General features: G+C 40.8%; 2 protein-coding genes across 4 annotated transcripts; one reads left to right on the top strand and one right to left on the bottom strand.

Moving 5' to 3' along the window:
* Positions 1–1,107: 1,107 nt before the first annotated feature.
* gtpbp1 (GTP binding protein 1) lies at positions 1,108–11,209 on the top strand. Of its 2 annotated transcripts, XM_051387769.1 has the most exons (14): positions 1,108–1,561; positions 3,636–3,747; positions 3,935–4,115; positions 4,309–4,492; positions 5,009–5,173; positions 5,517–5,640; positions 5,836–5,950; positions 6,849–6,993; positions 7,484–7,666; positions 8,168–8,303; positions 8,647–8,825; positions 9,386–9,547; positions 9,796–9,846; positions 10,018–11,209. In XM_051387769.1, exons 1-14 carry the CDS (start codon positions 1,367–1,369, stop codon positions 10,132–10,134), a joined length of 2,049 nt encoding a protein of 682 aa, XP_051243729.1. In that variant the 5' UTR covers positions 1,108–1,366; the 3' UTR covers positions 10,135–11,209. The 2 variants fall into 2 exon arrangements, with proteins under 2 accessions (XP_051243729.1, XP_051243730.1); XM_051387770.1 differs by lacking the exon at positions 9,796–9,846 and having other exon boundaries at positions 1,109–1,561.
* sgsm3 (small G protein signaling modulator 3) lies at positions 10,769–23,551 on the bottom strand. Of its 2 annotated transcripts, none has more exons than XM_051387767.1 (21): positions 23,370–23,551; positions 19,150–19,239; positions 18,904–18,989; positions 18,564–18,627; positions 17,641–17,852; positions 17,351–17,458; positions 17,003–17,146; positions 16,664–16,859; positions 16,270–16,415; positions 15,745–15,978; positions 15,454–15,636; positions 15,166–15,321; positions 15,009–15,063; positions 14,858–14,907; positions 14,528–14,680; positions 14,350–14,420; positions 14,195–14,243; positions 13,944–14,029; positions 13,733–13,855; positions 13,479–13,539; positions 10,769–12,819 (listed from the first exon to the last, which is right to left on the bottom strand). In XM_051387767.1, exons 2-21 carry the CDS (start codon positions 19,154–19,156, stop codon positions 12,736–12,738), a joined length of 2,268 nt encoding a protein of 755 aa, XP_051243727.1. In that variant the 5' UTR covers positions 19,157–19,239; positions 23,370–23,551; the 3' UTR covers positions 10,769–12,735. The 2 variants fall into 2 exon arrangements, with proteins under 2 accessions (XP_051243727.1, XP_051243728.1); XM_051387768.1 differs by lacking the exon at positions 10,769–12,819 and adding an exon at positions 13,270–13,356.
* Positions 23,552–24,687: the final 1,136 nt, after the last annotated feature.

The raw sequence follows: 24,687 nt of genomic DNA, 5'->3' as shown, positions 1-24,687 counted from the left end.
CTTACATTTGAAAAATAACACATTTTAAGGCACAATCTGAACCTGAATCTTAAAAATGACTGAACCTCTCTACTGTACTTGGAACAAAGTCACCTAACTGTGTGAAAGACACTTATAGGGTTGAGCTGTATTCAACTGTGTGAGAGCTGCCAGGGAGGTGTTCCCACAAGAAAGTCGAGGACTTTGTAATGAACAAGAGACAGTTAATACACAGTGGTTTTTGCGGTGGTGATGAGGATACATCTCAGATTAAATTAAAAATATGACTGCATTTCCTGTCCTCAGCAGATAATTTTAGTTTATATTCTTTCTTCATTTGCGGTAAACAGCTGGTCTGAAGAGGGAAGGGTTGTGCTCACAGGTAATGGTGAAGGAGTGAAATGTTCAGGCTTGTACTTTATTAGCACAAGAAAAAAAAAAATCAACAATCATTAATGATTCATAATATAGTTGTTAATCATTAGTGTTAATTGGATTATGTTTGTATAACATGCTTAGTTTATCTCAGTCATCACAAGTTAAACAGCATTTCCCATTGTTAACAGAAAGAAATCAGCATTTTGCTTCAATCTGTACCAATCTTGATGATGAAGGACAGGATGAAATATAGCCATAACTATGAAGTAAATAATTTGAAGATGCCTATTCTGTCACTAATTTTTATAAAAGCATTACTTGCTTTAGTCACCAACTTTGGTCAAACCATTTTGCTATAATTAACTACACTATCACTAAAACTTTAAATATTTCCTAAGAAACCTGGCTGCCTGGTTTGTCAATACACTTCAACAAGGAGACAGATTAAGATTTGTTTTATAGGAACGGTGAAACACAACCTATATTTCAATTATGATAGAAAACTTTGTTAATAATACATTGCCCAAAACAACATTGCATTACATCAGCAGAAGTGCAGGAGCATTACACTGTGGTTACACCATCACACAAACAATACAACGCCAGCTGCCCGATGAAGGACTGGTCCACCTTGTAATCATATGAACGACCCCCTCGCTGGCATTGGTCCACTGCTAACATATTCACAGTGACTTAAACACAATTGGTGAACAGGACGTAAAGAGGGCGTACCTATGCTCATTCATATTGATGAAATGGTGGCAGTTTTATCTTTAAATGGCTTGAGTGCACACAGACGGTGTGTATGTACATGTAGGATGTTACTGTAATGTCAGCTACAGTGAGGTTATACACTTAAGGCCGTATCTGTAAGCGGGACAGCTAACTGACGTTAACGTGAAGAGCTCCGCGGTGTGCTGGTTTGGTGTGTGTGTCTAGTGTGTGCGTGTGTGTGTGTGTGTGTTTGGTTGCCAGCTTGAACATTTGTTACTGCAAGGCTGGCATAGAAATGGCATCAATAGCAGCGGCGCATGAGCCAGGTATAAGCCCGGGCTCCATACCGCTGGCGGACGCTTTAGTCCCCGCGAGTATATTTGCTCCAGACCGGGGAGGATGCGGGGACGACGCCGCGGACGAGTGCTTCGACGACGGGGACATGATGAATGGCGAGCCCGAGGACCGTGGGGCTGACTTCACCAACAAGGTAAAGCTAGGCCCTGGATATTAAGGCGCTGTCAAGCTAACACTTGCTAACGTTTGCCACTATTAGGGATGAATGAATGAAACAAATGCTGTGTGTATTGTATGTAACTATGTAATTACAAAACACTGAACGCTGGTCCGTACTGCAGCCACTGAGTACCTTTATAGTTAGTACCAGATAGTATACGCGACTGACTTTCTGGACCCAGGGGGATTGCTTTTGCTGACGTTAAATAAAAGAGCTAGCTGTGGCTAACGCTAGCTCCACTGCTGATGCTTTAGCGCGTAACCTAACCTAACGTTAACATTAGTCGCCTATCAGTCGAAGCACATTGCACCATATGCTACCGCAGCCTGGCTCTTGTTGGCCGTATCAGATGATACAGCGACAGCCAGAAGGAAGGAAGCGCAACACCAACGACCCTGTTGTCAAACAAAACACAACACTGACATGATGTGTTGAGTTAAACCCAAAACAACAACACACACAGGCTGATGAAATACAGGGAAACAAAGTAGGTAAAGAAAACAACATAAGGGCTGTAGACATATATACTTTTTTGATTTGCTAGAAGTAGCTATTGAGTATAGACACTTGTCGAATGAGAAAGAGTTTTACAATGATGTCACCTTGCATGAGAGTGACAGCAATCAGGTTTGGGTCCAGAAGGGTCAAATTACACACTACAATGGTATTACATTCCCCATAGATTGCACAGAGTTGCATCAGGGAGGCGGTCCCTTGGTCACCTTTGGCTCCTGTCAATTTCATATGTCTGTCAGCTTCTGATAAGCTGTGTAATATACTTTGATTTACCTCTGTAGATATTATACCCTGTGCGCCTTTTGGCACAATGATACTGAACCGTGATATGCTTCTGTAGCACCACCAATTTGTTTCCAGGTGCATATGTTTTAGCATAACACTGTCGTAACCAGGGTTTCCAGGGACATCCCTGTACCGTTTGGCTTAATAGTGAAACAAAAAAGTCATATTATACACCTTTTCCAGGTAAAGTAAATAGTTTTCTTAATTGTAGCTTTAATCTAATGTCATAGAGGTGACAGGTATTTGCAGGTAATACTGCTTAAACGGTTTTAATTTGTAACACATGGTAAAACCACCATAACATTTCTCACATTTCTCTACATTGTCTACAGAATTAAACGCAGAGGGCAATGCTTTCGGTCGTATTTTACTTGTTACTACTAGGGATTCGCTAATATATCAGCCTACCACCAAATAATACGGTATTCATGACATCAGTGGCTGATGTTTATCTGTTGTGTCACATCTATTTTGCACTGGCTAAATGTTGTGGTGGTTATTTCTAACTTGGATACTGGAGAAATAATCACATCCGTTTTCCAGCACTGGCACAAATTACACACAAACACAGATGTGCCCCATGCAGCAGCATGGACAGTGAGCAGCTGTTCAGCTCTGCATCTTACATCTTGGAAGAGAAGAGAAACAGACCAAGCTGCAACGAGGCAGAGATGCTTATCTTTGGAGATTTCTTAATTTCCCTGGCACAGAAGGACAAATTAATAAATACATTGGTGTAAGACATCGGCCAAATTGTTATTTTATATAGAAAGATCGCAATTTATGCATCCCTAGTTACTAACTAAATCTTAGTCAACAGTATGAAGCACTTTTACTGTGGTACTGGCATAATGGAGCTTTTTAGGTAATCTATATCAACAGCCATAATAGTGTTGTGCTCACATGTAACCTTGATGTGTTTCATGGGAAAAGACACAGCTGCATTTGTGTGTAGAGAGCAGCCTTTGAACCTGCTATTGCCTGTAGGTTTACTTTCTACTGTGGCCCACATTTTGAATACAAGAGTTGTCTTAACTAAATGAAAAATGTACTCTGAAGTCTTTAAAGCAACCACAGTTGGCGCAATCACCACCAACATTGGAACGGTTAATGGTTCACTGATTGGATAAAGGATTTGCTTTGATTATGCATCTATTATGTAACAATCATTCAGTAATGGTCATAACTCCAACAATAACCAATTTATTTGTTTCCTTTTTCACCCCCACCTTTACAAACCCAATAGCTGGCACTTGTGAGCCCAAATGGAGAGCAGTATGACTCGTTACTTCGCCAGCTACGGGACAGGATGGAAGAGGGATGTGGAGAGACCATCTATGTGGTTGGCATGGGCTCAGGTAAGAAAAACACAAACCGCTCACATGCTGTGATTACTTAAACTATTGATTATTTCTATTATCTTGAGCTGTTTTGGACAATTGCTCCCATTTCTCCAATTTTTTTTTGTCAATCTGTGCCAAAGTAAACCCCGGACAAATCAGCATGTCCACCTTTTGTTCTTCTCTCTCCATTTTTCTGTTGTAGATGGTGGTGACTGGGGTCTGGATGAAAAGGATATGGATGCCTCAGTAGCCACGGTGCACTCCATGTGTGAGCAAGTGGACGCTGACCTTATTCCGCTCCGGGAGCGCAATGAGGCTGCCGGTTTGGTACGTGACTATCTGATCCGCCGGCGTGTGGGTGAGCTAGACTTCCTGGAGGTCAGGTGAGTGATCAGAGATATGAATAAAAAGGGGTCACGGGTATGATTCAGCATTAGATCTCACTCACAATACTTACAGCTTTACTTATTGTTCCTTTCTTTTTCACTACATTGGTGTTTTCTTCAAAGAGACATGAGAAAGTTTTGCTTTCCTTGCACAGCTTTGGTGATATTTTGGTACCCCTCTATCCCTCAGGGTTGCAGTGGTGGGCAACGTAGATGCCGGTAAAAGTACTCTGCTGGGAGTGTTAACGCACGGAGAGCTGGACAATGGCAGGGGCTTTGCCCGCCAGAAGCTCTTCAGACACAAACACGAGATGGAGAGTGGCAGGACCAGCAGTGTGGGCAATGATATCCTGGGCTTTGACCAGGAGGGACAGGTGAGGGGTAGAGAGGAGGCGGAGCAGAGAAGTCTACTGGCTGTCATGCTTCTGAGAGAGTAGATGTTATTAAAGCATTAGATTTGTTTATATGATGAGGTGTTCAATAATAATTGACATTCTGAATGAAATACTAACAGTAACTAATGAAGTGAAGCAGGTTTATCTGTACAAGAGGTGAAGGAGCAGAGGTAATGGGACTGAAGAGGATGGAATCCAGAAAAAGTAAAGTAGTGAATGTAGCATGATCCAAGTGCACCAGCTAAAGTAGCACATAAAAACACCATTATAAATTGGAGTTTAGGTGCTCTTGCTCAGGGGCTATTGACCAGTACTGGATACTTGTTATTTAGCCAACAAACTTCTGTAGTACTTGGCAGCCTCCCTCAGAAACTGGCAACAACCATGGGAGAGATGGGAAACAACAACTTGCTTACAATTTGTAAAGCAGCACATAGAGGTAGTGAGGGTATGGAGGCTGTGGTTATATCTCCACCCCTCTCTGTCTGTCCCTAGGTGGTGAACAAACCAGATAGTCACGGAGGAAGCCTGGACTGGACCAAAATCTGTGAGAAGTCCTCCAAGGTCATTACTTTCATCGACCTGGCTGGCCATGAGAAATATCTCAAGACAACTGTATTTGGGATGACTGGACACCTACCAGACTTCTGCATGCTCATGGTCAGGAAGGAGGAGTCTTTTTTTTTGTGTGTATTTGTGTGTGGGTGTGTGTGGGCAATATGAAATTGGCATTATGCCAGTAAATACAATGAATGGGTGCCATATTAAAAAAACAACTATGAAAATGTCTACATGTATTGTTTTTATCTATATCTATTCATATGTGCATCTATAAATATGTGAAACATTTAAACTTTGGATTAAACTCTTATCTGTTGTATAACTTAACCAAACGTCTACAGCATCCACAATGTAAAAAAACAAACAAAATTTCTCACTGTTTCTTTAAAATGAAATTAAGTTAAATTAAATTATCTACACTTTTTATTCTCTGCCTCACCAGGTGGGCAGTAATGCAGGTATTGTAGGGATGACCAAAGAGCACCTGGGCCTGGCCTTAGCCCTGAATGTGCCTGTGTTTGTAGTGGTAACCAAGATAGACATGTGTCCAGCCAACATCCTGCAAGGTCAGTCCTCTGGAGTCCCTTCTACAACTCCCTGAATTATATTTCTCTCTTAAATGTGAAAACAATCTAACGAATATCTATCGAATAAGAAAAGTTATTATGCATAAAGGCTTCCTTTGTTAATGTGTTGTTATTTTGTGTTGCACCACATGTTGATGTTCTGTAAGTCTTGTGTATTTCCTTTGCTCATGACAGAGACACTGAAGCTGCTCCAGAGGTTACTGAAGTCGCCCGGCTGTAGGAAGATCCCTGTCCTGGTGCAGAACAAGGACGACGTCATAGTCACGGCTTCAAACTTCAGTTCGGAGAGGTACTAACAGTGCTTATTGTCTTGGGGACAAAACAAATAGCACCAGGGACACAGAAATACAGTGTCTGGGACAGACGGACAGAGAAATTTGGGGATTAGCGCCAAATCTAAGGATTTATTCAGTTCATCAGGGAAAAGGCGAGAAATATATAAGATTATTCCCATGCGTGCTGCTCAGAGTGATCTCAGTCCACGGCTCTTCTGCTAATAGCACGAGGGTCTCTCCCTCTCCTCTTGAGCCGAGCACAGGCACTCAGTAGGTGTGGCTTGTAGGGCATGTTTTGAGCTTCTCTCCCACTATTAATCTCTGGATTACTATGTTCATTTAGCTTTTATGTAAATAGTTCATTTGAGTTTGTAAATATTTAGATAGTTTATTTGATCTGCTTCCTCATCTGTAGATTTTTCTTTTACTCCCCTGTAGTGAGTTTGTGTTAATTTGGCTAAATAATTACAGTGTGTGTGTATGTAAATTGTCAGTGCTGTATACCAATCAGGTATAACAGGTTTGAATTTCCACTGCGGTTTCCCCTGATGCATTTATTGATCTAACAGTTAGAAATAAACAAGAAACAGTAACTCAACCAGTGGATCAAAAAATAATGAAAACTGATTGTGGCCAAACACATACACGATTTAAAAAAAACAAAAAACTTTATTCATATATAAGTGCAGGGAACAGAGTGAGTCAATTAAGTGATCTGAGTCACTGAAACAAAGTTATTGAACTATATTCATTATGTAGAATGAAAAAAAAGAATTTAATTTGGGACAATGGTTGTTAAGTCTGAGAGAGAAAAGAACTAGATCTAGATTACTAAATCTGTCCTAGCCTGACTCAGACTGTGAATGAAAATGCTACTTTGCAAACCGCTGCGTGTGTGTTGTGTCCCCGCAGGATGTGTCCCATCTTTCAGATCTCCAATGTGACTGGAGAGAACATGGACCTGCTCAAGATGTTCCTCAACCTGCTTTCCTCCAGGACCTCCTACCGAGACGACCAGCCCGCTGAGTTTCAGATAGATGACACCTACTCTGTACCGGTACTCTAACCAATGACAAACTCTTACCACTAAATGCATTTTACTGTGGATTTCTTAAAAAGGTCCACTGTGTAACATTTAAGAGAATCTAGTGGAAGTGGAATATAATATTCATAGGTATGTTTTCATTAGTGTATAATCCCCTGAAAATGAGAACTGCTGTGTTTTTGTTACCTTAGAATGAGCTGTTTTTACCTGTAGAAGGAGCAGGTCTTCTTCTATGGAGTCCTCCATGTTGAATCGCCATTTTTCATTGTTTCACAGCCACTGTAGTTTCTACGACATGTTTGGAAGACGAGTGGTATTCAGTTTGTAGTAATTTCTGTATTCGGTTGTAATGTACAACTTCACTGCAAGATAGCCCTAAATCTTACACAATGGTCTTTTAAGTGAGGAATATCACGCTACAGGTACAAACCTCACACAGCATACAGAACAGATCCCACCAAGTGCTATCTAAACCACCGGATGTGTTGTGTTTATGTCTCAGGGAGTGGGAACAGTAGTATCAGGAACTACTTTACGTGGACTCATACGTCTGAATGACACAATGCTACTAGGGCCGGATCCCTTGGGCAGCTTCATCCCCATTGCTGTCAAATCGATCCACCGCAAGAGAATGCCTGTGAAGGAGGTCAGAGGTGGCCAGACTGCCTCATTTGCTCTCAAAAAGGTAGGAAGAGAACAGAATCTAGGGGGAAACTTTGGGACTGCATAATTGTTTTGTGCGTTATGATTAAATAATGAATTAACTGTCTCAAATATAGTGCTGGACGGTATGGTAAATCATTTATGACAGTATTTTTTAAGATTCTTACGATATTTCACAGAATGACTGGGCTTATATAGTGGCTTTCTACTGTCAGTAGTACATAGAATATATAAAAACATTTTAATGCAGTTGTGTTTGCAGAATGTGAACGATTTTTATTGTGCAACCGGTAACGTAGTAAAAACAAAACCTTAAAATTAAAAAAAGTATACCAAAAATTTTAATGTAAATATATTTGTATAAATAGTTGTATAAACACTATAAACTAACATACACGAAATTAACACCAGTATAATGGTCCATCCGTTTTATTGCCCAACACTATTTTCCCTTGTTTCCTATACCTTTTTTCACTCTCCACTGATCTGATACATGTGTCCGTCCTATCACGACTCTCTGTAGATCAAGCGTTCGTCCATAAGGAAAGGCATGGTGATGGTTTCCCCAAGGCTGTGCCCACAGGCCACATGGGAGTTTGAGGCAGAGATCCTGGTACTGCACCATCCCACTACGATATCCCCCAGATACCAGGCCATGGGTAGGTAACAATGACATAGAAAGGTGTCAGGGAGTTGGGGGTGGAAAAAGTACATTTTCTGTGCCTTTATATTATTGATTGAACATTTGACTGCCTTGAAGATTTGTGGCCAACTCTCTAAATAATATTTAATATTTCCTAATTGTTGCTTGGTTCAAATGATTAGAGGTTTCTCAAATAACAGACAATTTGTACAAGATCATTTTCTCAAGAGTTGTACCCTCATGGAGTTTGATAGAAGTACAGGACACTGACCAACGGTGCTCTCAATGGTCAAATTCATTTTTCCCCAGTCTTTCTTTTGCTCTATCCAATCACCTTTCTGTCCTCACCCACCACTCAGTCCACTGTGGCAGCATAAGGCAGACGGCCACCATCTTGTCTATGAACCGGGACTGCTTACGGACAGGGGACAAGGCTTCAGTCCACTTCCGCTTCATCAAGACCCCTGAGTACCTGCACTGCGACCAGAGGCTGGTGTTCAGGGAGGGACGCACCAAGGCTGTGGGCACCATCACCAAGGTAACAGAGCCTTCTGTAAGATCAAGGACTGTTTGAGTGGTGGGGGGCACAGTACTGACCAAATTAAAGTTCAAAGACACGTACTTTTGCTTTACAATGTTCCAGTGTCTAAAGCCTTAATTAAATGGAATGATTCATTTCATTTACAAGGCATAAGCCAAGCAAGGACACGGCTGGTAGAATCATAGTTGGTCCATGATTACCCCCCACCGCCGCAGCCTGAACACACTAGCCCCATTCAAAATCCGGCATCTGATATGGTCTGAATCAGCACTAAATGTTACACACTTGCCTTTTAAGATCGGTTAAGGACCAGAAGAAAAAAAAACATCATTACCTTGGTCAAACGCAAAATGTTTGTAGAAATTATTGACCATAAATAGTCATTATAGGGCAATCCTTGGTATTAATTAGTCTACATAGTCCCCTGTGAACATCCTATTCAGAAAGGGATCAGGCTGAGATATGCAATTTGCTGTTGTAATGAGCTTTTTAATTGAGCATAAATCTGTTTTTTTAAATCTCACTGAGGCTAAATTATTGACTCACATTCCTTCCAGCTGTTGCAATCCACCAATAATTTGCCGTCAAATTCCAAACCTCCACAAATCAAAATGCAGCCTACAAAGAAGGCACCACTCCGAAAAGAGGACGGCACCATGGCAGCCGGTGATGATGTAGCAACGATAGCACAATCAGCAGGCCCGAACGCGACACAACCGGTAAGCCAATAAAAATGTGCTGTTTAGTCTGGTTGTTTCTTTGGTTTTTCCTGCCTTTTACTGTGTACTTGCCTTAACATTGCCACTCTTTTCTAATGTATTAACTTCTGTGTCCTCCCTTTTTCTTTCCTTTGCTCCCCACACACATCCTGCTTTGGTCTTTTTCATCCTAAACTTTAACTGTGTCACGTCACAACACTGCTTCTCACACTCTCCCTCTCCTTTGATTGCGTGGCTGGCTTCCTAAGGGAGAGGGAGATGAAGACCCTCAGATAAAGGAGGGCAACAAAGAGAACAAGGTAAAGGGTTAGAGATTGTGTTTTGCTTAGCAAGATAGCCTGGCAGTCTGGTTTCTTGATACATTTAGTCAATGTTTTTTGGTCATGCTCTTTTTGTCTTAATAGCTGCTTGGAATATGAAATACTCCAAATGCAAGTTTATCAAGTGTTTTTGTTCCCTCCCCTTTGCAGCCAAAGTCTGGAGGAGGTGGAAGGCGAAGGGGTGGCCAGAGGCACAAAGGAAAAAGCCAGAACAACAGCACCAACTCCCCAACAGCTCCCACCTCATCGGGAATAGGAGGCTGCTGAACTACCCTCTCTTGTCCCCTGTAAACCTCCCTCTCTGCTATCACTCCACCAAGTGTCTTCATTCCACAAACCATGAAGGATACAGATGTTTGGAGTAAGACACTCCTCACTCTTATTACGCCTTGCCTTTTTACACCAGGGCTTACAGTTGTTTTTTTAAAAAGGGAACACAAAGGGGTATGTCCCACACCAAAGGGCATACACCCGTAATGCATTTTAATGTCTCTGCCTTTACCACTTGGATTGGTTTGTGTGATGGTAAGCAGTGTGGTTTCTGAGGTTAGCCTCACTCAGGTTGATGATTTAATTTTATCCATAATTTATGTGTCTATGAAATCTACAGTTCAGTCCTCTGGCTTAATGTCAGTTGGAGGGAGGGAGGCTAAACCCAAAACAAGGGTCCAGTACCAATATGAGCAGCTATAAATGAAACTCCCCCATGCATTCCCTGTGTATTTGCAATGAAAAACATTAATTGTACTATTTATACTGCATATGTAAATTAGCTGTTAGTTGTGCTCTGATTGGAAAGATGCCATTATTGTACAAAATGTATGCAAATCATAAATGAATGTAGCAGAGGGCACGTAGTGATTTCAAATTCTAGATATATGGAAAATATGAGCTGTTGCAATTTATAATTGTCAGTTATTTATTTGGCATACATGCAGAACGTTCACTCTTGGATGGTCTTAGATCTTTCAACCTACTATCACTTGCACTCTTAGATTCAGTAGTATCTACCATGCTTCCACTGTCAGTCAGCCATTTTCCAAACCTTATACCAATAGTGTTAGTACAGACAAATACAGCACATTATCTTGTCACTCCAACAGTTGCTCTTGATTATAAGACATGCAGTACTTGTGGTGCTACTTGTAACTCTAGTACCCCATGCGTTATGGCCTGTTGCTGTTAACATGTTGTGACATTTTAAACACACTTTGCCGCTAAAGAACTGACCATTAATAAACAAGCTTTACTGAACAGTAACAGTACTTTTCAACAGTACTTGTCTTTCTAAATGTCAATTTGTCTCATATTTCCTCATTACATATTAAAAATCTTAACACTGTGTAATTCTTTACTGTGGAAAAATATTTGGATGAGTTCTCAGTATGTTTATTATTTTCTTTTCCTTCAATATACTATTTGCTGTGTAGTCTCAGTTTCTGTCTGTTCCACATGTTACAGTTGGAAAGTGGCAACTATTGGCTGGCTTGAGTAGACACCAGACAGCAGAATATTCTTCTGCATTTCAATTGTATATTATTGACAATATAATGTTATTTACACAGGCTACAATAGCTACGATTACGTAAAATCACAAAATTAATTGATTATGTTTTCTGCACATGGGAAAGTTACAGTTAACAATACAAGTCCAAATAATTCTCAAGAGTTTCAGAACATGACACCCACCGGCATGATCTAATTAGCTTGGCAGGAATAACAACCAAAACAACAAAACCTTTGCTATCTGCAAAGTTTTCAAAAACTACCCTGTTAAAACTGTAACAAGTGTACATAAACTTGAGTTGTAAAAAAAAAAAGAAAAAAAAAAATCTGTGCACCACAAAATACTCAAAGTAATTCAGTTTTGTCAACATATGAACCTTCAGTCTCCACATACAGGTCACCGTTAGGAAAAATGAACAGTTATAACAGACTAAATAAACGGAAAATTCCCTATTTTCTAATGTATGTGCAGCTTTAAGTCAAAACTAAAGGGCAGATTGGAACTCAGCATGACAACTAAGAAGGATACAGTCCTATGCTGAATTGCTCTAACTTGCAAGGGCACATTTATTCACAAGCAACAGTTGTGTTTACTTCATATACAAAAAAAACATTACAAATTATATTTAACATTTATTTACTGTAGATTCTAACACAAAAGTATTTATCTGCTTCATTTTACAATATGTCATACAAGTGCAGACTGTTCACTACCACTATTAGGGTAGCACACATACCCATAGTCTTGTATTACAATTTGAAAAGGCTTTACTCGGTATAATAATATAATGAAATATTTTGTGGAGTTCATGATCTTGAGGTAAGTAGCAGTCCTCTCAAAAATAATTTGTAACTTTATAGCTCCATATTTAGGAATGTTCTGTTTTGGTCTAAATATTTGGAAATATACAGGATAATGTGGAATTTAGGACCATGTTAAAAGGTCCAGTGTTTATCGTGGTGATGTATTTTAACAGACACAGAACTGACTGTACATCTGACTCAGACACAAAGATGCACTCGAAAAGCACTTCCTACTTGCGTATATATAGTTTTATCCATGTAGTGCAACCCCCTACACTGGGTCTGAATTAAAGTATGCACCTTAATCCACACGTATATGCTTCAGCATATACAAACTGGTCGACCTTTATGAGGACATGAGAGTCTTGGAGTAATGATTACGGTGTCACCACTGTCCAATGCTGAAAGGTGATGTGATGGATGGGGTCTGTAAAGTAGTCACTTACAGTAGCAGACAACTGTGTCTTATTCATGATTGACAGTAAGAAACAGGTGAAGAGACATCCAATACACACGTGATGCATGACAGGATAGGATTCAGTCGTCATTTTGCTGTGTTTAACCATCGATATCCCAGCTGAAGAGGTGGTGTTTTACCAACATATCCTGCACTCCCTCTTTAAGGGGTCTCTGCTCCTTCTCCTGGAAAAGAGATGAAATATGGACAGCTTTTACCCAAAAGACAAAATCAACACCCAACACTAATCAGAAGTTTTAAAATATGCATTTTGTCTTTGATAGCTGATGCAAAAAAACTGACATCACTGACTGAAGTCTGGCCAGAGGTGATTTACAGTTTTACTATACAGAGAGCCACAGGTTTTTGCCATACCACTGCATCTACTGAAGAGCTGATACATGGTGATTAACAATTGTTACCAGAGAGACTCATAGGCATTGGAAAGTATTGATTGGGCAATAGCAACTTGAAGCAAAGTGATGCTATGACAACCATAGTTCTATTGAAAATGTTACCTTGGTGAGTTGATTTGTGTGATAAGGTTACTCTATATACTATCTATATACTAGTATGAAATCAGCCGATAAGTAAACTAGGAACTATACTAACTGACTAAAGCATCTACAGTCTCATAGATGACGTGTTACCTAGAGGTCCCAACTAAAGAGGTGATGCTTAACCAGCACATCCATAGTTTCTGCTTTCAGAATGGCGGATTTCTGAAACAGCATAAAGTCATAAAGTTTTTCACCCCCTGAATACTTAATATGCTCTCTTTGAATAGTTAGACTTGCTTACTACTGCTCTGTATGCGGATGCTAGAATAATCTCCTTGGCTCACCTCTTTCTTGTCAGGTAGTTCACAATCTTGGGAGAGGCTGAAGGCAAACTTTGACAAGACCCTGAAGAGACAACAAAAGTAGAATGGTTATTATTGTTTTATTAGTTACACAACTTCCCTTTTTGTTTCATGTTTGTGCTAAAAACCCCCCCCCAAAAAAACGTAATATTGCCAGCAAACAGGAATTCAGTACTGAGTGTGTAAGCAGCTTATTGTATTTAACCATTACCAGTAACCAGTAAAGTGTTTCTTACCTGAGCTCACACTTGATCTGCACCCATCCAGGACTGCGGAGGAATGACCAAGGGTGATACCATTTTTCTACAGCAGCCATGCTGGAGCACAACACTTCCAACCACAGATGCAGCACCTGCTCACTGGTGGGTTAGAAATATATTAAGATACTATGCTCAGAGTGACTGTGTTGATATCAATTATGTATCTGTATCAGTCTTGGAAACTCACTTGAGGCCGACGCAGACAAGAGACCTGAACTTGATATCCATCTGAGCGTGTGCTGAGTCGTGGCTCATGTTGACTGACTGCACCGCCTGGATAGAGCAGACAGAGGGCGCTCATGCACTTCCAATAACATTCATTCCATTTACAGACTGCTGAATTTAGGCAAGGCCTCACTGGGCCTTCCCACTACTTAATAAAAACAGACTTACAGTTCTTTTTTTTTTTTTATACATTTCTATTAAATGCTCACTTACTCTGTATAACAGCTCCTCTGGTGTTAGTACTTTCCCGTCTTCATCTAACCTGGTAGATACCAGAACAGAATGAATTGTTACCTTATCATTCTGGCATACATATTCAAAGTAATTGTAATTATAACCCACAACACCCATGTTGATAACGGTTATACCTGTAGGTTTTACAGAGCACCAGTCTGGAGTAGACAGAGTTGAAGTCCCTCTCTACCTCTCTACTGGCCGCCTGAAAGAAAACCAAAAGGACAAAGAACGATTAAATTCCATGGTGAATTTGTGTGCAATATGGTGCCATTTGGAATAAAAAAAAAAAAAAAAAAAAAGCTTCCCCACCTCTTCTATGAATAACCAAGGGTGACAAGGCCCTCCTAGGATAGATGGTTTCTTGAGACCGTGCTGAAAGATGGCCTTTAGGGCCGGACAGAGTGTGCCCCTAGCCAAATCTGTCACTGCCTCTGTCACAGAGTCATCACCGGCTAATGAGTACTGGGAAAAGACGCAAAAGCATCAATCACTGGTTAGGACACTATGAATTAATAATCAGGATATTGGAAGGGGAATGTGAAGAAACAAAGATAAAAACTGACAAATATTCTAATGGGCAAATAAGAGTCCATAGAAACACTTATGTCTTATTAAGCTGATTATTAACTGCTTCCATACCTCTTTGCTTCTTTCATCTAGGATCTCCACAAACTTAGCCGGAAACCAACCTGTTACAAAGAGCCACAGATAATGTATGTCAAATGAGCTGTAAGATTATAGAAAAAGCAATTATCCAGAGGGCAATGAAGGTAGATACATAAGAACACACCTCTAAGGCCATTGAGCTCTCCAACCCAGCAGTGTTCATCCTTCTGTGAGATGATCTGAAAAAGAAAGAAGAATCAGAGATAAGGGAGTATGTACAGTGTGTGTACATGGTGCAAACTACAATAAACAGTGTTTTGTTTCTGTGACTCATTACTTACAGTGATAATGTCATTCTTCCTGAAGCCCAGTTCATCGTCATCGTGTCGCTCAAAGTCCAGCAAAGCCTTTGCCCGTCTCCGTCGGTTGCGAGACACCACGAGAAAGTTTTCATGATCTCGCTGATGACTCTCCATGGAGTAGTCAGGAGTCAAGTCCTAGAGAAACAAGATGGGAGAAGTAAGGTCAAAATGGATGGAGGTATCCATACTGAATGCTGCTTTTGGTTGATTTATAGTCCACAGGGGACATATACCACACTGTTCCTGTGCCGCAGTGTGTGAACTCACAGAACTAGAGTGACGTGGGTCCAGACAGTGGAAGTGCTCTGCAGTGCGGGCTATGGCCTCTCGCAGGGCCGCCACCAGCTCTGTCTGTTTAATATTCTTGGATTTCAGGGCCTCTGCCTCATCCTCCCCAAACAGCAGGGAGCTCAGGGTAGACTTCCTGCGGAGGGACTGTCTCCTCACCACCTGAACATATATAAATGCATTTATTATGCATAAATTATTCATTTTTAATAAAAACCTAGGACACATAATTGATACTTCACACCACTTCCAAATTTTACAACGACTGACCTTATTGAGATTGGTGTTGAGTGTTGTGTTGTTTCCATTGTTGAGCTGCGTCTGTTCATTTAGGATGTAGGCTAAGTGCTTGTGTCGGTGAGCTTCCAGTGTTTCCTGGGACAGCGTCCCTGCTAGTCTCATAGCCTCCCCGAGAACTGCAGGCCCATCTCTCAGCTGGCTTGGCAAGTCTGATAGAGTATTAAAAATGGACGCAGAGTTCTCTGATGATATGAGCTCCTCCTCCTGGGGTCAAGGAGTACATTTCACAAGGATTAATCCACAACATAAGCAGGTTTTTTTTTTAAATAGTAGAAGTAGCCAATAAACATTTGGTCTGGGATGGTTTCTAGTTGTAGTAGAGAATAAAGTCTGTTGGCATTAATTGCTGTAACATGACCTTTAAATAAATAAAATAAAAATAAAGCATCATCTGCTATAGAAGAAAATCAATTCAGCACACACCGAGAGACCAAAACAATAAAATAAGTCACAATTTCAGCAAAAAGTAAACTGTAGGTGGTGTAGTGCTAATACCTTGATCTTGAGCATGCCCAGTGTAACCTGGAAGAGCACCAATGAGCCCTGGTAGAAGAGCAGGTCCCAGATCCTAAGGAGCAGGCGAATGTCCACGACACTGGCAAATGATGTCAGGAACCAATGCAGTGTGATCAGCGACAACTCTGGATGGAAAAAAAAAGGGGGGGTTACATACTGTATACCGTTCACAGTTTTTAGTCATTTTAACACCCACATTGATTCAGAAGATGTGATTCACCAGCAAAATGAGTCACAACAATTATCTTTTTTTAATTAATGTACAGCAGAAGGCTGAAATGTGGTGGGTAATATAATGTTCATTAAATGCCCATGTTGCCTCTTCGACCCAAAGCTCCACACTGTCACCATCTTTCCTTATAGCCATCCTTACCTATGTCATGCTCCTGCAAAAGGCGGTCGAGGGCTGGCAGGTACTGAACAATAAGCTGGCGGAGAACCCTCTGGTCCGTTTGGACGCCCAGCAGAGTGGAGGAGAAGTAAGATGGAGGGAGGAGGTCTTCAATCAGGGCGCACATCATCCATAGCACATCCTCCTCCTCAAGAAAGAGCAGCAGACAGGAAACCACCTGGGAAGATGTGTGGGGGTGGGTTGTGAAGATGAAATGCACAGTGCCACTACAACTGTGTGTACATGTGTGTTAAGTCAGCTGGCTGGTGTTGTGCAATTGTTTGTGGTGACATCAGTATCTGTGCATATTTGTGTTCTCACCATGCCAGTGCCCTGACAGTACCCAATGTCTGGGTAGAGCCAGGCCAGGCCTCTCAGTACCCGTCTGAGCCTCGGCACTCCGACACTGGTCAGGCTACAGAAACACGCATTGGTTGGCATAGTCCGTAACAGGTCCTTCTCTATCTGAGAGACAGAAGTTAACGGAGAACAGTCTTTTAGCGTATTCCTTCCATGTAAATATGCCAAATGAAGATGATTTTATTCCATTCATAATATGTTATAATTTTTTATTGAAAATTATTTCTGCACGTTCTCAAGAAGTAATATTAGTGTGCTAACGGCAATGGGGTTGTATTTGGGTACATGTTCAGTAGCTATGGAGTTTACCTGTTTAGCTGTGGTGGTATCATCGCTGGAACTGTTTTTAACGATTTCTCTGTAAGAGATCTCAGAGGTCCTCTTCTTCTGTAGTGCTCCAGACAGTCGCATCCATAGCTAACAGACAGAGTATATGTAAAGCACTGAAGCTGGAGAAGTAATAAATATAAATATTCTGAAGGAAACTGTATCACTATAATGTGTCAATAAATTGACAGGCCACTTCGGGAAGGTTTTTTATCTGCAACACTCTCAATAATGACACAAATAGTTCTCCCATGCTGAGCAAGTCTACTTACCTGTGGCCTCATGCTGTGAGGTATGCCACCTAGCACCAAGGAACGCAGGCGCTCAGAGCGTGAAAGGACTGGATCAATGAGCTCCCAGGTCAGGTCACCCACTGTGTGGTTGTGGGTAAACTCCAAGTGGGCTTGCCAGCGCAATCGCTGCTGGGGGTCTTCACGCTGGGGTGAGCCTTCAGTACCTAGCCAGGACCTGGACTTCCCACCGTCTGAGAGAGGGGGGTGTAATATATCAGGATTTAGTAGTGTTCGTAGTTTGATTACAAAGAACGCAAACATAAGTAAGCACCATGACACCTCTAGAATTGAGACTAGAAAATTGGACAATTATAGTAATATAACCAAGCATGATAGGAACATGGAAGGAAAGGGGAAGCAATCTTTAGAGTGGGAATACATGAGGAGAAAAATTCAGGAAGTGAGTGAGGGGAAAGTGCCTGGATAAGAGACAAGTGGTTAAATAACAAAGCCAAAAATAGAACTCCCTGAATGAGAGACATACACTGTACTCCTAACCACTGACAAGTTTTTGTTACGTGCATGTTAACTAACTATAAAGGAAAAATAAAAGCCAACATTAAAATCAATCAACAATCAGCTGATTGCAGAAAATATACTGCTGCTGGACAAAAAGGATCATTTAAGTGCAGGAAACAGCGTTTAAAACGACTCCAACCGAACAGTCCTTGGCAAAACTGGGTAGAAAAAATGGTAAGAATAACCCAGTTAGTTGCAGTCACTGCTCTGAGACTGTGACTCAATTTGTGTACATAATGTAGCCATTGTGCTCAGATATGAAGATGTCTATTTATGTTTGCTGACTAGGATTCAGGAATTTTACTGGAGTGGGAAAAATGGAATGAGGACAGAAGAAGAGGCATATGTATGAGTGTGTGTGTCCATGCGAGTGAAGACATTACCTTCAGTGTCCACTCTGAAGCCAAACTCATCATACTGGAGTTCAGGCTGTTCTGGGGAGTCTTTCTATAAAAACAAACAAATAACATGCATTTCATTAGTAGTGGAGAGGTGATTGTGAAAGACCGTACTGAAAATAGCCACAGTGGCTTTTCTGAGCATTTTTAATTTCAGTTAACACAACAGATCAGCAGTCACATGAGGACAAAGCTCCTGTGGCATTTTTGTTGTTTGTTGTCTATATGAGCATTCGTTTCTCATTTCAAAATAGTCATACTCAAGACATTCTCTGCTTATTACTGAAGGTTCAAAGATAAACAACTTTTGAAGTCACATCCTCACTTGATGGTACTTGGCCAAAATGTCCTGGGGCCACATGCTTGGGGTGAGAGCAGAGAATGGCCCACCAGGGGCGGGTGTGTAGGTTCCTAAAACAGAAAGATAAGATTGAAAAGAATTAATCAAATATTAAGGATTTGTGTTATTTCAGTAAGCCAAGGTCATTGTGTATTAGCGGACATGAATAATACTTGCTGATAACCAGAATATCCCTCTTCTGATGGAGAGCTTTTTGAAACAAATCTTTACCTGACATTTTGTTGGTCGCAGAGTGAGCGGCTTCTATGTGCAAATATCGCAGTCACTCAGGAGAAAGGACGTCAGCAGATAGAACCCGTTCTGTAAAAAGGCCAGAGGAAGAGAAACAGTTAGTGGTTCAACTCTAGTATTATCTCAACAGCAAGAGGAAGTGTCCTGGAGAAAGACACTGAACCGCAAAGTGCTCCAGATGTCAGTGCCCCGTGCATTTGTGGGTGAATGTGAGACTGTAGCACTGCTCTCGGGATAAAGGTTCTTTATAACTGCGATAAAGACATCTGGTTAGTCAGCATCAAGGATATGGTTGACTTAGTTGTTGCATAGGCAATCTGGCCAAGGCAAAGTAACACATGACATGCAATGTCCTTCTGGTTAAGTCCCGTATTTTATGCCCCGGCTACTCTCTCTTCTTCATTTCAAGTTATTACAGTACATCTTCCCTAAACCTGCCTTCTGTCATTTTTTTCAAAGAAATTGTGAAAAGTACCTTAAACAATGAGGAAGTCTAATATGTCCAACATTCCTGTAACAAAGCAAAGTTCCTTCTTCCAGCATCACTGAGGTTTTACCCAATTACAGAAAGTGAGAGAGAAAGAGATACTGAGAGAGACAAAGAGGGACATTCTGGTGTCTCTTCTCGTGGCCATATGACTTCTCTGCTTATCAGAGTTTAATTACTTCACTTCTATTTTGAGAAAGTAAATTTGCTGGGGCAAAAAGAACAAACAAACAAACATTCTGAGAGGACACTAGGAGAGCTTTTATTTAAGAATTCATCACAAACGTCTACTGTTTACTTTTTTCATCTAGTGAACTGTTTTTTTCTTTATGAGAATTCCGTTTCTAATATGACCCTAAAACATAGGAGCCCTAACAACATCATCTATTGTACACTAAAACTAGCAATTTTTATTTGCAGGGTTCTTGTTGTTCCTTATGTTTGATACTGTATTTAATAAACTAGGTTTATTGTAGGGCAAACCCAATGTTAAAGTGACCCTTTACAATTCCAATGACTTATTTAAAAAAAGGTCCATAAAACAATGACAGACCAAAGTGTGTGGGATGCTTCATACCCCCTTTCAAAGCACAAAAGGAAGAAAAAGGCAGAGAAATGTGCGAATGTGAACATTTGGTTTGTCCATTCTGGGCTACTGTAGAAACATGGTGGTTCAACATGGCAGACTTCACTGAAGAAGACCAGCTCCCATAGGGAGGTTACACTCTCGTGTACAGTGTGTTTGGCCACATACATTATAAACGTATTAATATAATGGAAAAATTGGATTTTATTTCATTAATGCAATTTCAGAGCAGCCTGTTGGTCTGCAGGCTATTATACATTTGAATGACCATTTAATTTAATAAAACTGTAGCTTTACAAACATGTGCTGCACATTAAAGCCGGCAGTCTGAGCCAAAGAATGCAGATCCAAAATGCCAACAACAAATGTGCTGCTGTCCAAATATGTTCTGAGCACATACACAAATCCCCTGATTATTGGATACTCCCTACCAATTATTTGAGCAAGAGCCAAAGTTTCTACATCAATTAAGGGGGGAGGAAATTTGGATGCTTAGAACTTCGTGACATCTTGCTTTCATGTTCACATTCAAGTATCCTGAGAGGGGACATTTGGCATGTAAGCACTGATTAACCACATACAAAACATACACAGACAAACACAACACTACAACAACCATAACCTGCAAAAGAGGCTCTCCAGCATGCGAACAACCTGCCAAAATGATTCATTCCAGCAGCAGGCTTGCAGCATCTGAAGAGGGATTTAGGACTTAAGAGAGATGAGAAATCAATTTGAGGTTTGGAGGATGGCCAAGTACTTTCAGGCTAGCTCTGTGTGTAGCTCAGGGGAACACTGGGATTTTGGAGCTGCTCCTTTACAAGAACACTGACAGTTTAATCACCTGCCAAGAAAACCAACAAAACTGAAGCCCTCCTGCAAACTGTTGCATATATTGACAATCCAATTGCAAAATTGAACTGGGCAACCACAGATCATATTGGAAAATAATTTTGATGTTATTATTACTACTACCTTTTAATATTGTTCATTGTTAGACTAACTGTTTCAGTGTTCTGTCTCAAGTTTTTTTTATAATGAACTTTGAGGACCTCACAGTAGAAGTGTTTATGGACTTAAAAGACAGGCCTGTACATTGTCACTGTGACTCAAAACTCATAAGCAGTCTTGCTCAATAATTCCCACAATGGCCAAATACAACCAGAGATATTGAAGAGACAGCAACCACAGTATGGACAGAAAAACCTGACATGTTTCAAATGTATATAATTTCAAAGTCCATCATCCAACCCTAATACAGATTAGGTACTCCGATTACAAATACACAATAACAAAGAAGAAGCTGAGAAAGCATCAGTTGAGCTTCGATGGAGGACTGATATTTGGTGGAACATCTAAAACTTGTGCAGGGTAAAGTCAACAACTGCCAGGCACTGATCAGCATGGAGAGGTACAGTAAATAAAGTATCTATTGGAAAACCTAACTCCATTCATTACAGCTACTGCTATCAAAGGACCGGTTGCATAGCAGACATTTTGTCTTGTCTAAGCCGGAAAAAGACAAGTGGACACAGTTCAATTCCATCAAGTGTCTCAGTTACGGTGACAGTGAAACAACACGCACAAAAGCAGGAAGTGGTATGCAGCTATCATTAATACATCTGTTAGTTTCCTGCTATGAAATGCCTAAATGTCTGCTGTGCAACTAGTCTATTGCAAGCAAGCACATTATCTGGTACTGTGATTTTGTCACAGGGATGGATGAAACTCCCAGAAACACCATGAAGAAACCAAATCCCTTTTGGTTCTTAACAGAGGACTTGGCTGGGTCTATAATTAGAAGTTTTATCTTTCTGTGAACACAAGGAGATCTTTTCCCATTATTGAGGTGCGGCTGTGCTCACCTGTGTTTGCACACACTGGTCAACACCCGGCTGCAGGTAAAACAACGTGTAACATCCTGCTGTATAGACAGGGCAAGTGTGTGTGTGCAGGGTAAAACCTTTCCTCTTACAAAAGCAGAGGAAGTTCTTGTTTTTACCTTGAAAATTGAGTTTGTCTTGTCGGGCTGCCCCACCGACCCTCCCCTTCCCATACACTTCCTCCAGTTGCTCCTCACAGTAACCACAACAATGGTGACTCATGTTCCCCTCTTGTGAATACGCCCACCTACACAGCCACGTATGTCAGACAATCACTGCTTCGTGCACCGCCGAGGTAGCTTTGTCTGAATGATGATAGACAGTCCTTCATTCTCTTTGGCAGACAGCACTCTCTCACTCTCTCCCTCTCTTTCATACACATCCATGCGTCACATCTATCCATTCACAGAGTCACTTACACACTGAGGCGTGTGCCAATGTGGTGAACGGCAATGTCACTTCCTCCAGACATTGAAAACAAAAACAAAACAAACAACAAAACAAAAAAAAAAACCCACATTTGTAGGATACAAAGACCATTCTGCAGGGGACAGGAGCTTTATAACAACTTATAGCTCTTCATCGTTCTAGTTTAAAGTTGAACCAAAGCTCTATTTGTTCCAAGCCATAAGACATTAGATTATATACAGCAACAAGTGACTCACCTGGATTTGACATTTGTGGTTAGAGTACACACAGAATAGGAGTAAGTTTTAAGGTGGAACATAAAGATAGTTTCTGCAGCTTCCATCCCATTTGGATGTGTCACTGTTAAACCAGTCAGTAGAAAGGCTAACGCTTATCATAAGGTTGTTTATTGGACCCACGCGTTACAAAAGCAAAAAATATCGCTTGATATTTCAGTATTCGCCTTACTTGCACGTAAATGCGTATAAGTCATGTGACCCTATAGATAGCTTCATGCTCGGCATAAATTAACGATACGTCAAACCCAAGCTGACGTCAGGTCCAGTCAACAGACTAGAAAATGAGCAAGAGATCATTTTTCAATGGAAACCTTACTTGGCTGACAACATTCACATTTATTTACAAATGTTTGCTACATACGAATGAGCAGCGTGATGATAAGATACGCTTACGAATTGCTAAAACTCCTAACATCTGTCTCAGAGACCAACATAATGTTAATGTATTCAGTGAGTTGTCAGCTGTTAGCTATACACGCTACCTTTCGCCTTAAGCTAACAGTTGCACACAATGATAGCCTGCTCGCATAACTTACCGTGACATTATTCTCGTGAAAGCACAAGGTTACGGTTTGAGGCGGACGTGTCTTCTGTCAGTGGAAACGGGGAAACACCATATGCTATGGCATCTTTCGCCTCGTATTTGTTATTTCCCTGCGTTGTGCACCTGCTAGCGACGTGTCGCTCCGCTGTATCCTTACACCCTTTAAAGGTTTTCCCTTTGCAATCCTGAGAAGTAGTTCCAGATCCCGGAACTACACTTCTCACTGAAAATATCCTTCCGCGGAGGAATAGATGACGTAGGCACACGACGTGTGTTTGTTCAATTCATTCATTAGTTTCCTCGCCCCCCCCCTTTGTCCATTCATTCCGCCTCGGAAATCAACCAGTCACGATTCACATTTACAGTTACATTAATCATAATGGGAGATGAAACAAGAGCATCATAAAACACTTTATAACACCTGGTCATGGAAGACTGGGTCCATGTCGATGGTTGTTGTTTATGTTCATTTGCTTTATGTTTATATGCCTTTTTAAGTGGATGCGTCCCTAATAAACCGGCAATGAGAGGGGGAAAAAGGTTGGATTCATCAGTCTTCTTTTATCATCTCACACATTTCATGGAAAGGTTTTAACTTACTTACTACAATTAAAATAACAATGTGATTATTATTGGGATACTTTTTCCCTTACCCCTAAGCATGGGTAGACTATCTATAGCCTACAAGATGAACTGCTATATTAAATTACTTTGGCATTACTAAATAATAAAAATTACTCCTTTAATTACACAGACTAACCCTGAATTTCCTCTAAAACTGTTACACTGATGATGCATGTTAAAACATGGTGCTATTACACAATTTCTCCACATGATGTCTCTATTGCAATGAGTGCACAAGCCTTTTCACATTAACACATTCATTATAGCTCAACCATTGAAAGTAAGACTGTTCAGCAGACTGTATGTTCTCTTTATTACAACCCACACAAGCCCCGTCCTCCACACACCCACCAAAGCCACTCGCCCACAAACACACACCTAAGATTAGACATTATAATTAGTGTCGTGTTTGCTCCTGTAGTACAAATTGGCCTTAGGGGACAGTACCCTGTTTTAACCACTTTAGTTTGTGGAAGTCAGGCTAAATGGGCATCAGGACCAAATGATCAGCTATTCTCCTAACTATGAGATGATTCATGCGTAACAGGTGCTGGCACTTTGCTGGAATTTTTGCAGTGAAGGTCTGCATTTTAATATCTTTGTTCTAAAAAATGAGATTGTGTGTCTGTGCATGTGTGTGAAAGCATATCCTCTTAGTGAGGAGCCAATAATCCTTTAAAATGCAA

This window comes from Dicentrarchus labrax, unplaced genomic scaffold, assembly GCF_905237075.1.
Source record: "Dicentrarchus labrax unplaced genomic scaffold, dlabrax2021, whole genome shotgun sequence".
NCBI lineage: Eukaryota > Metazoa > Chordata > Actinopteri > Moronidae > Dicentrarchus > Dicentrarchus labrax.
The sequence above is the reverse complement of the archived record's forward strand: the minus strand, read 5'-3'. Positions and strand labels throughout refer to the sequence as shown.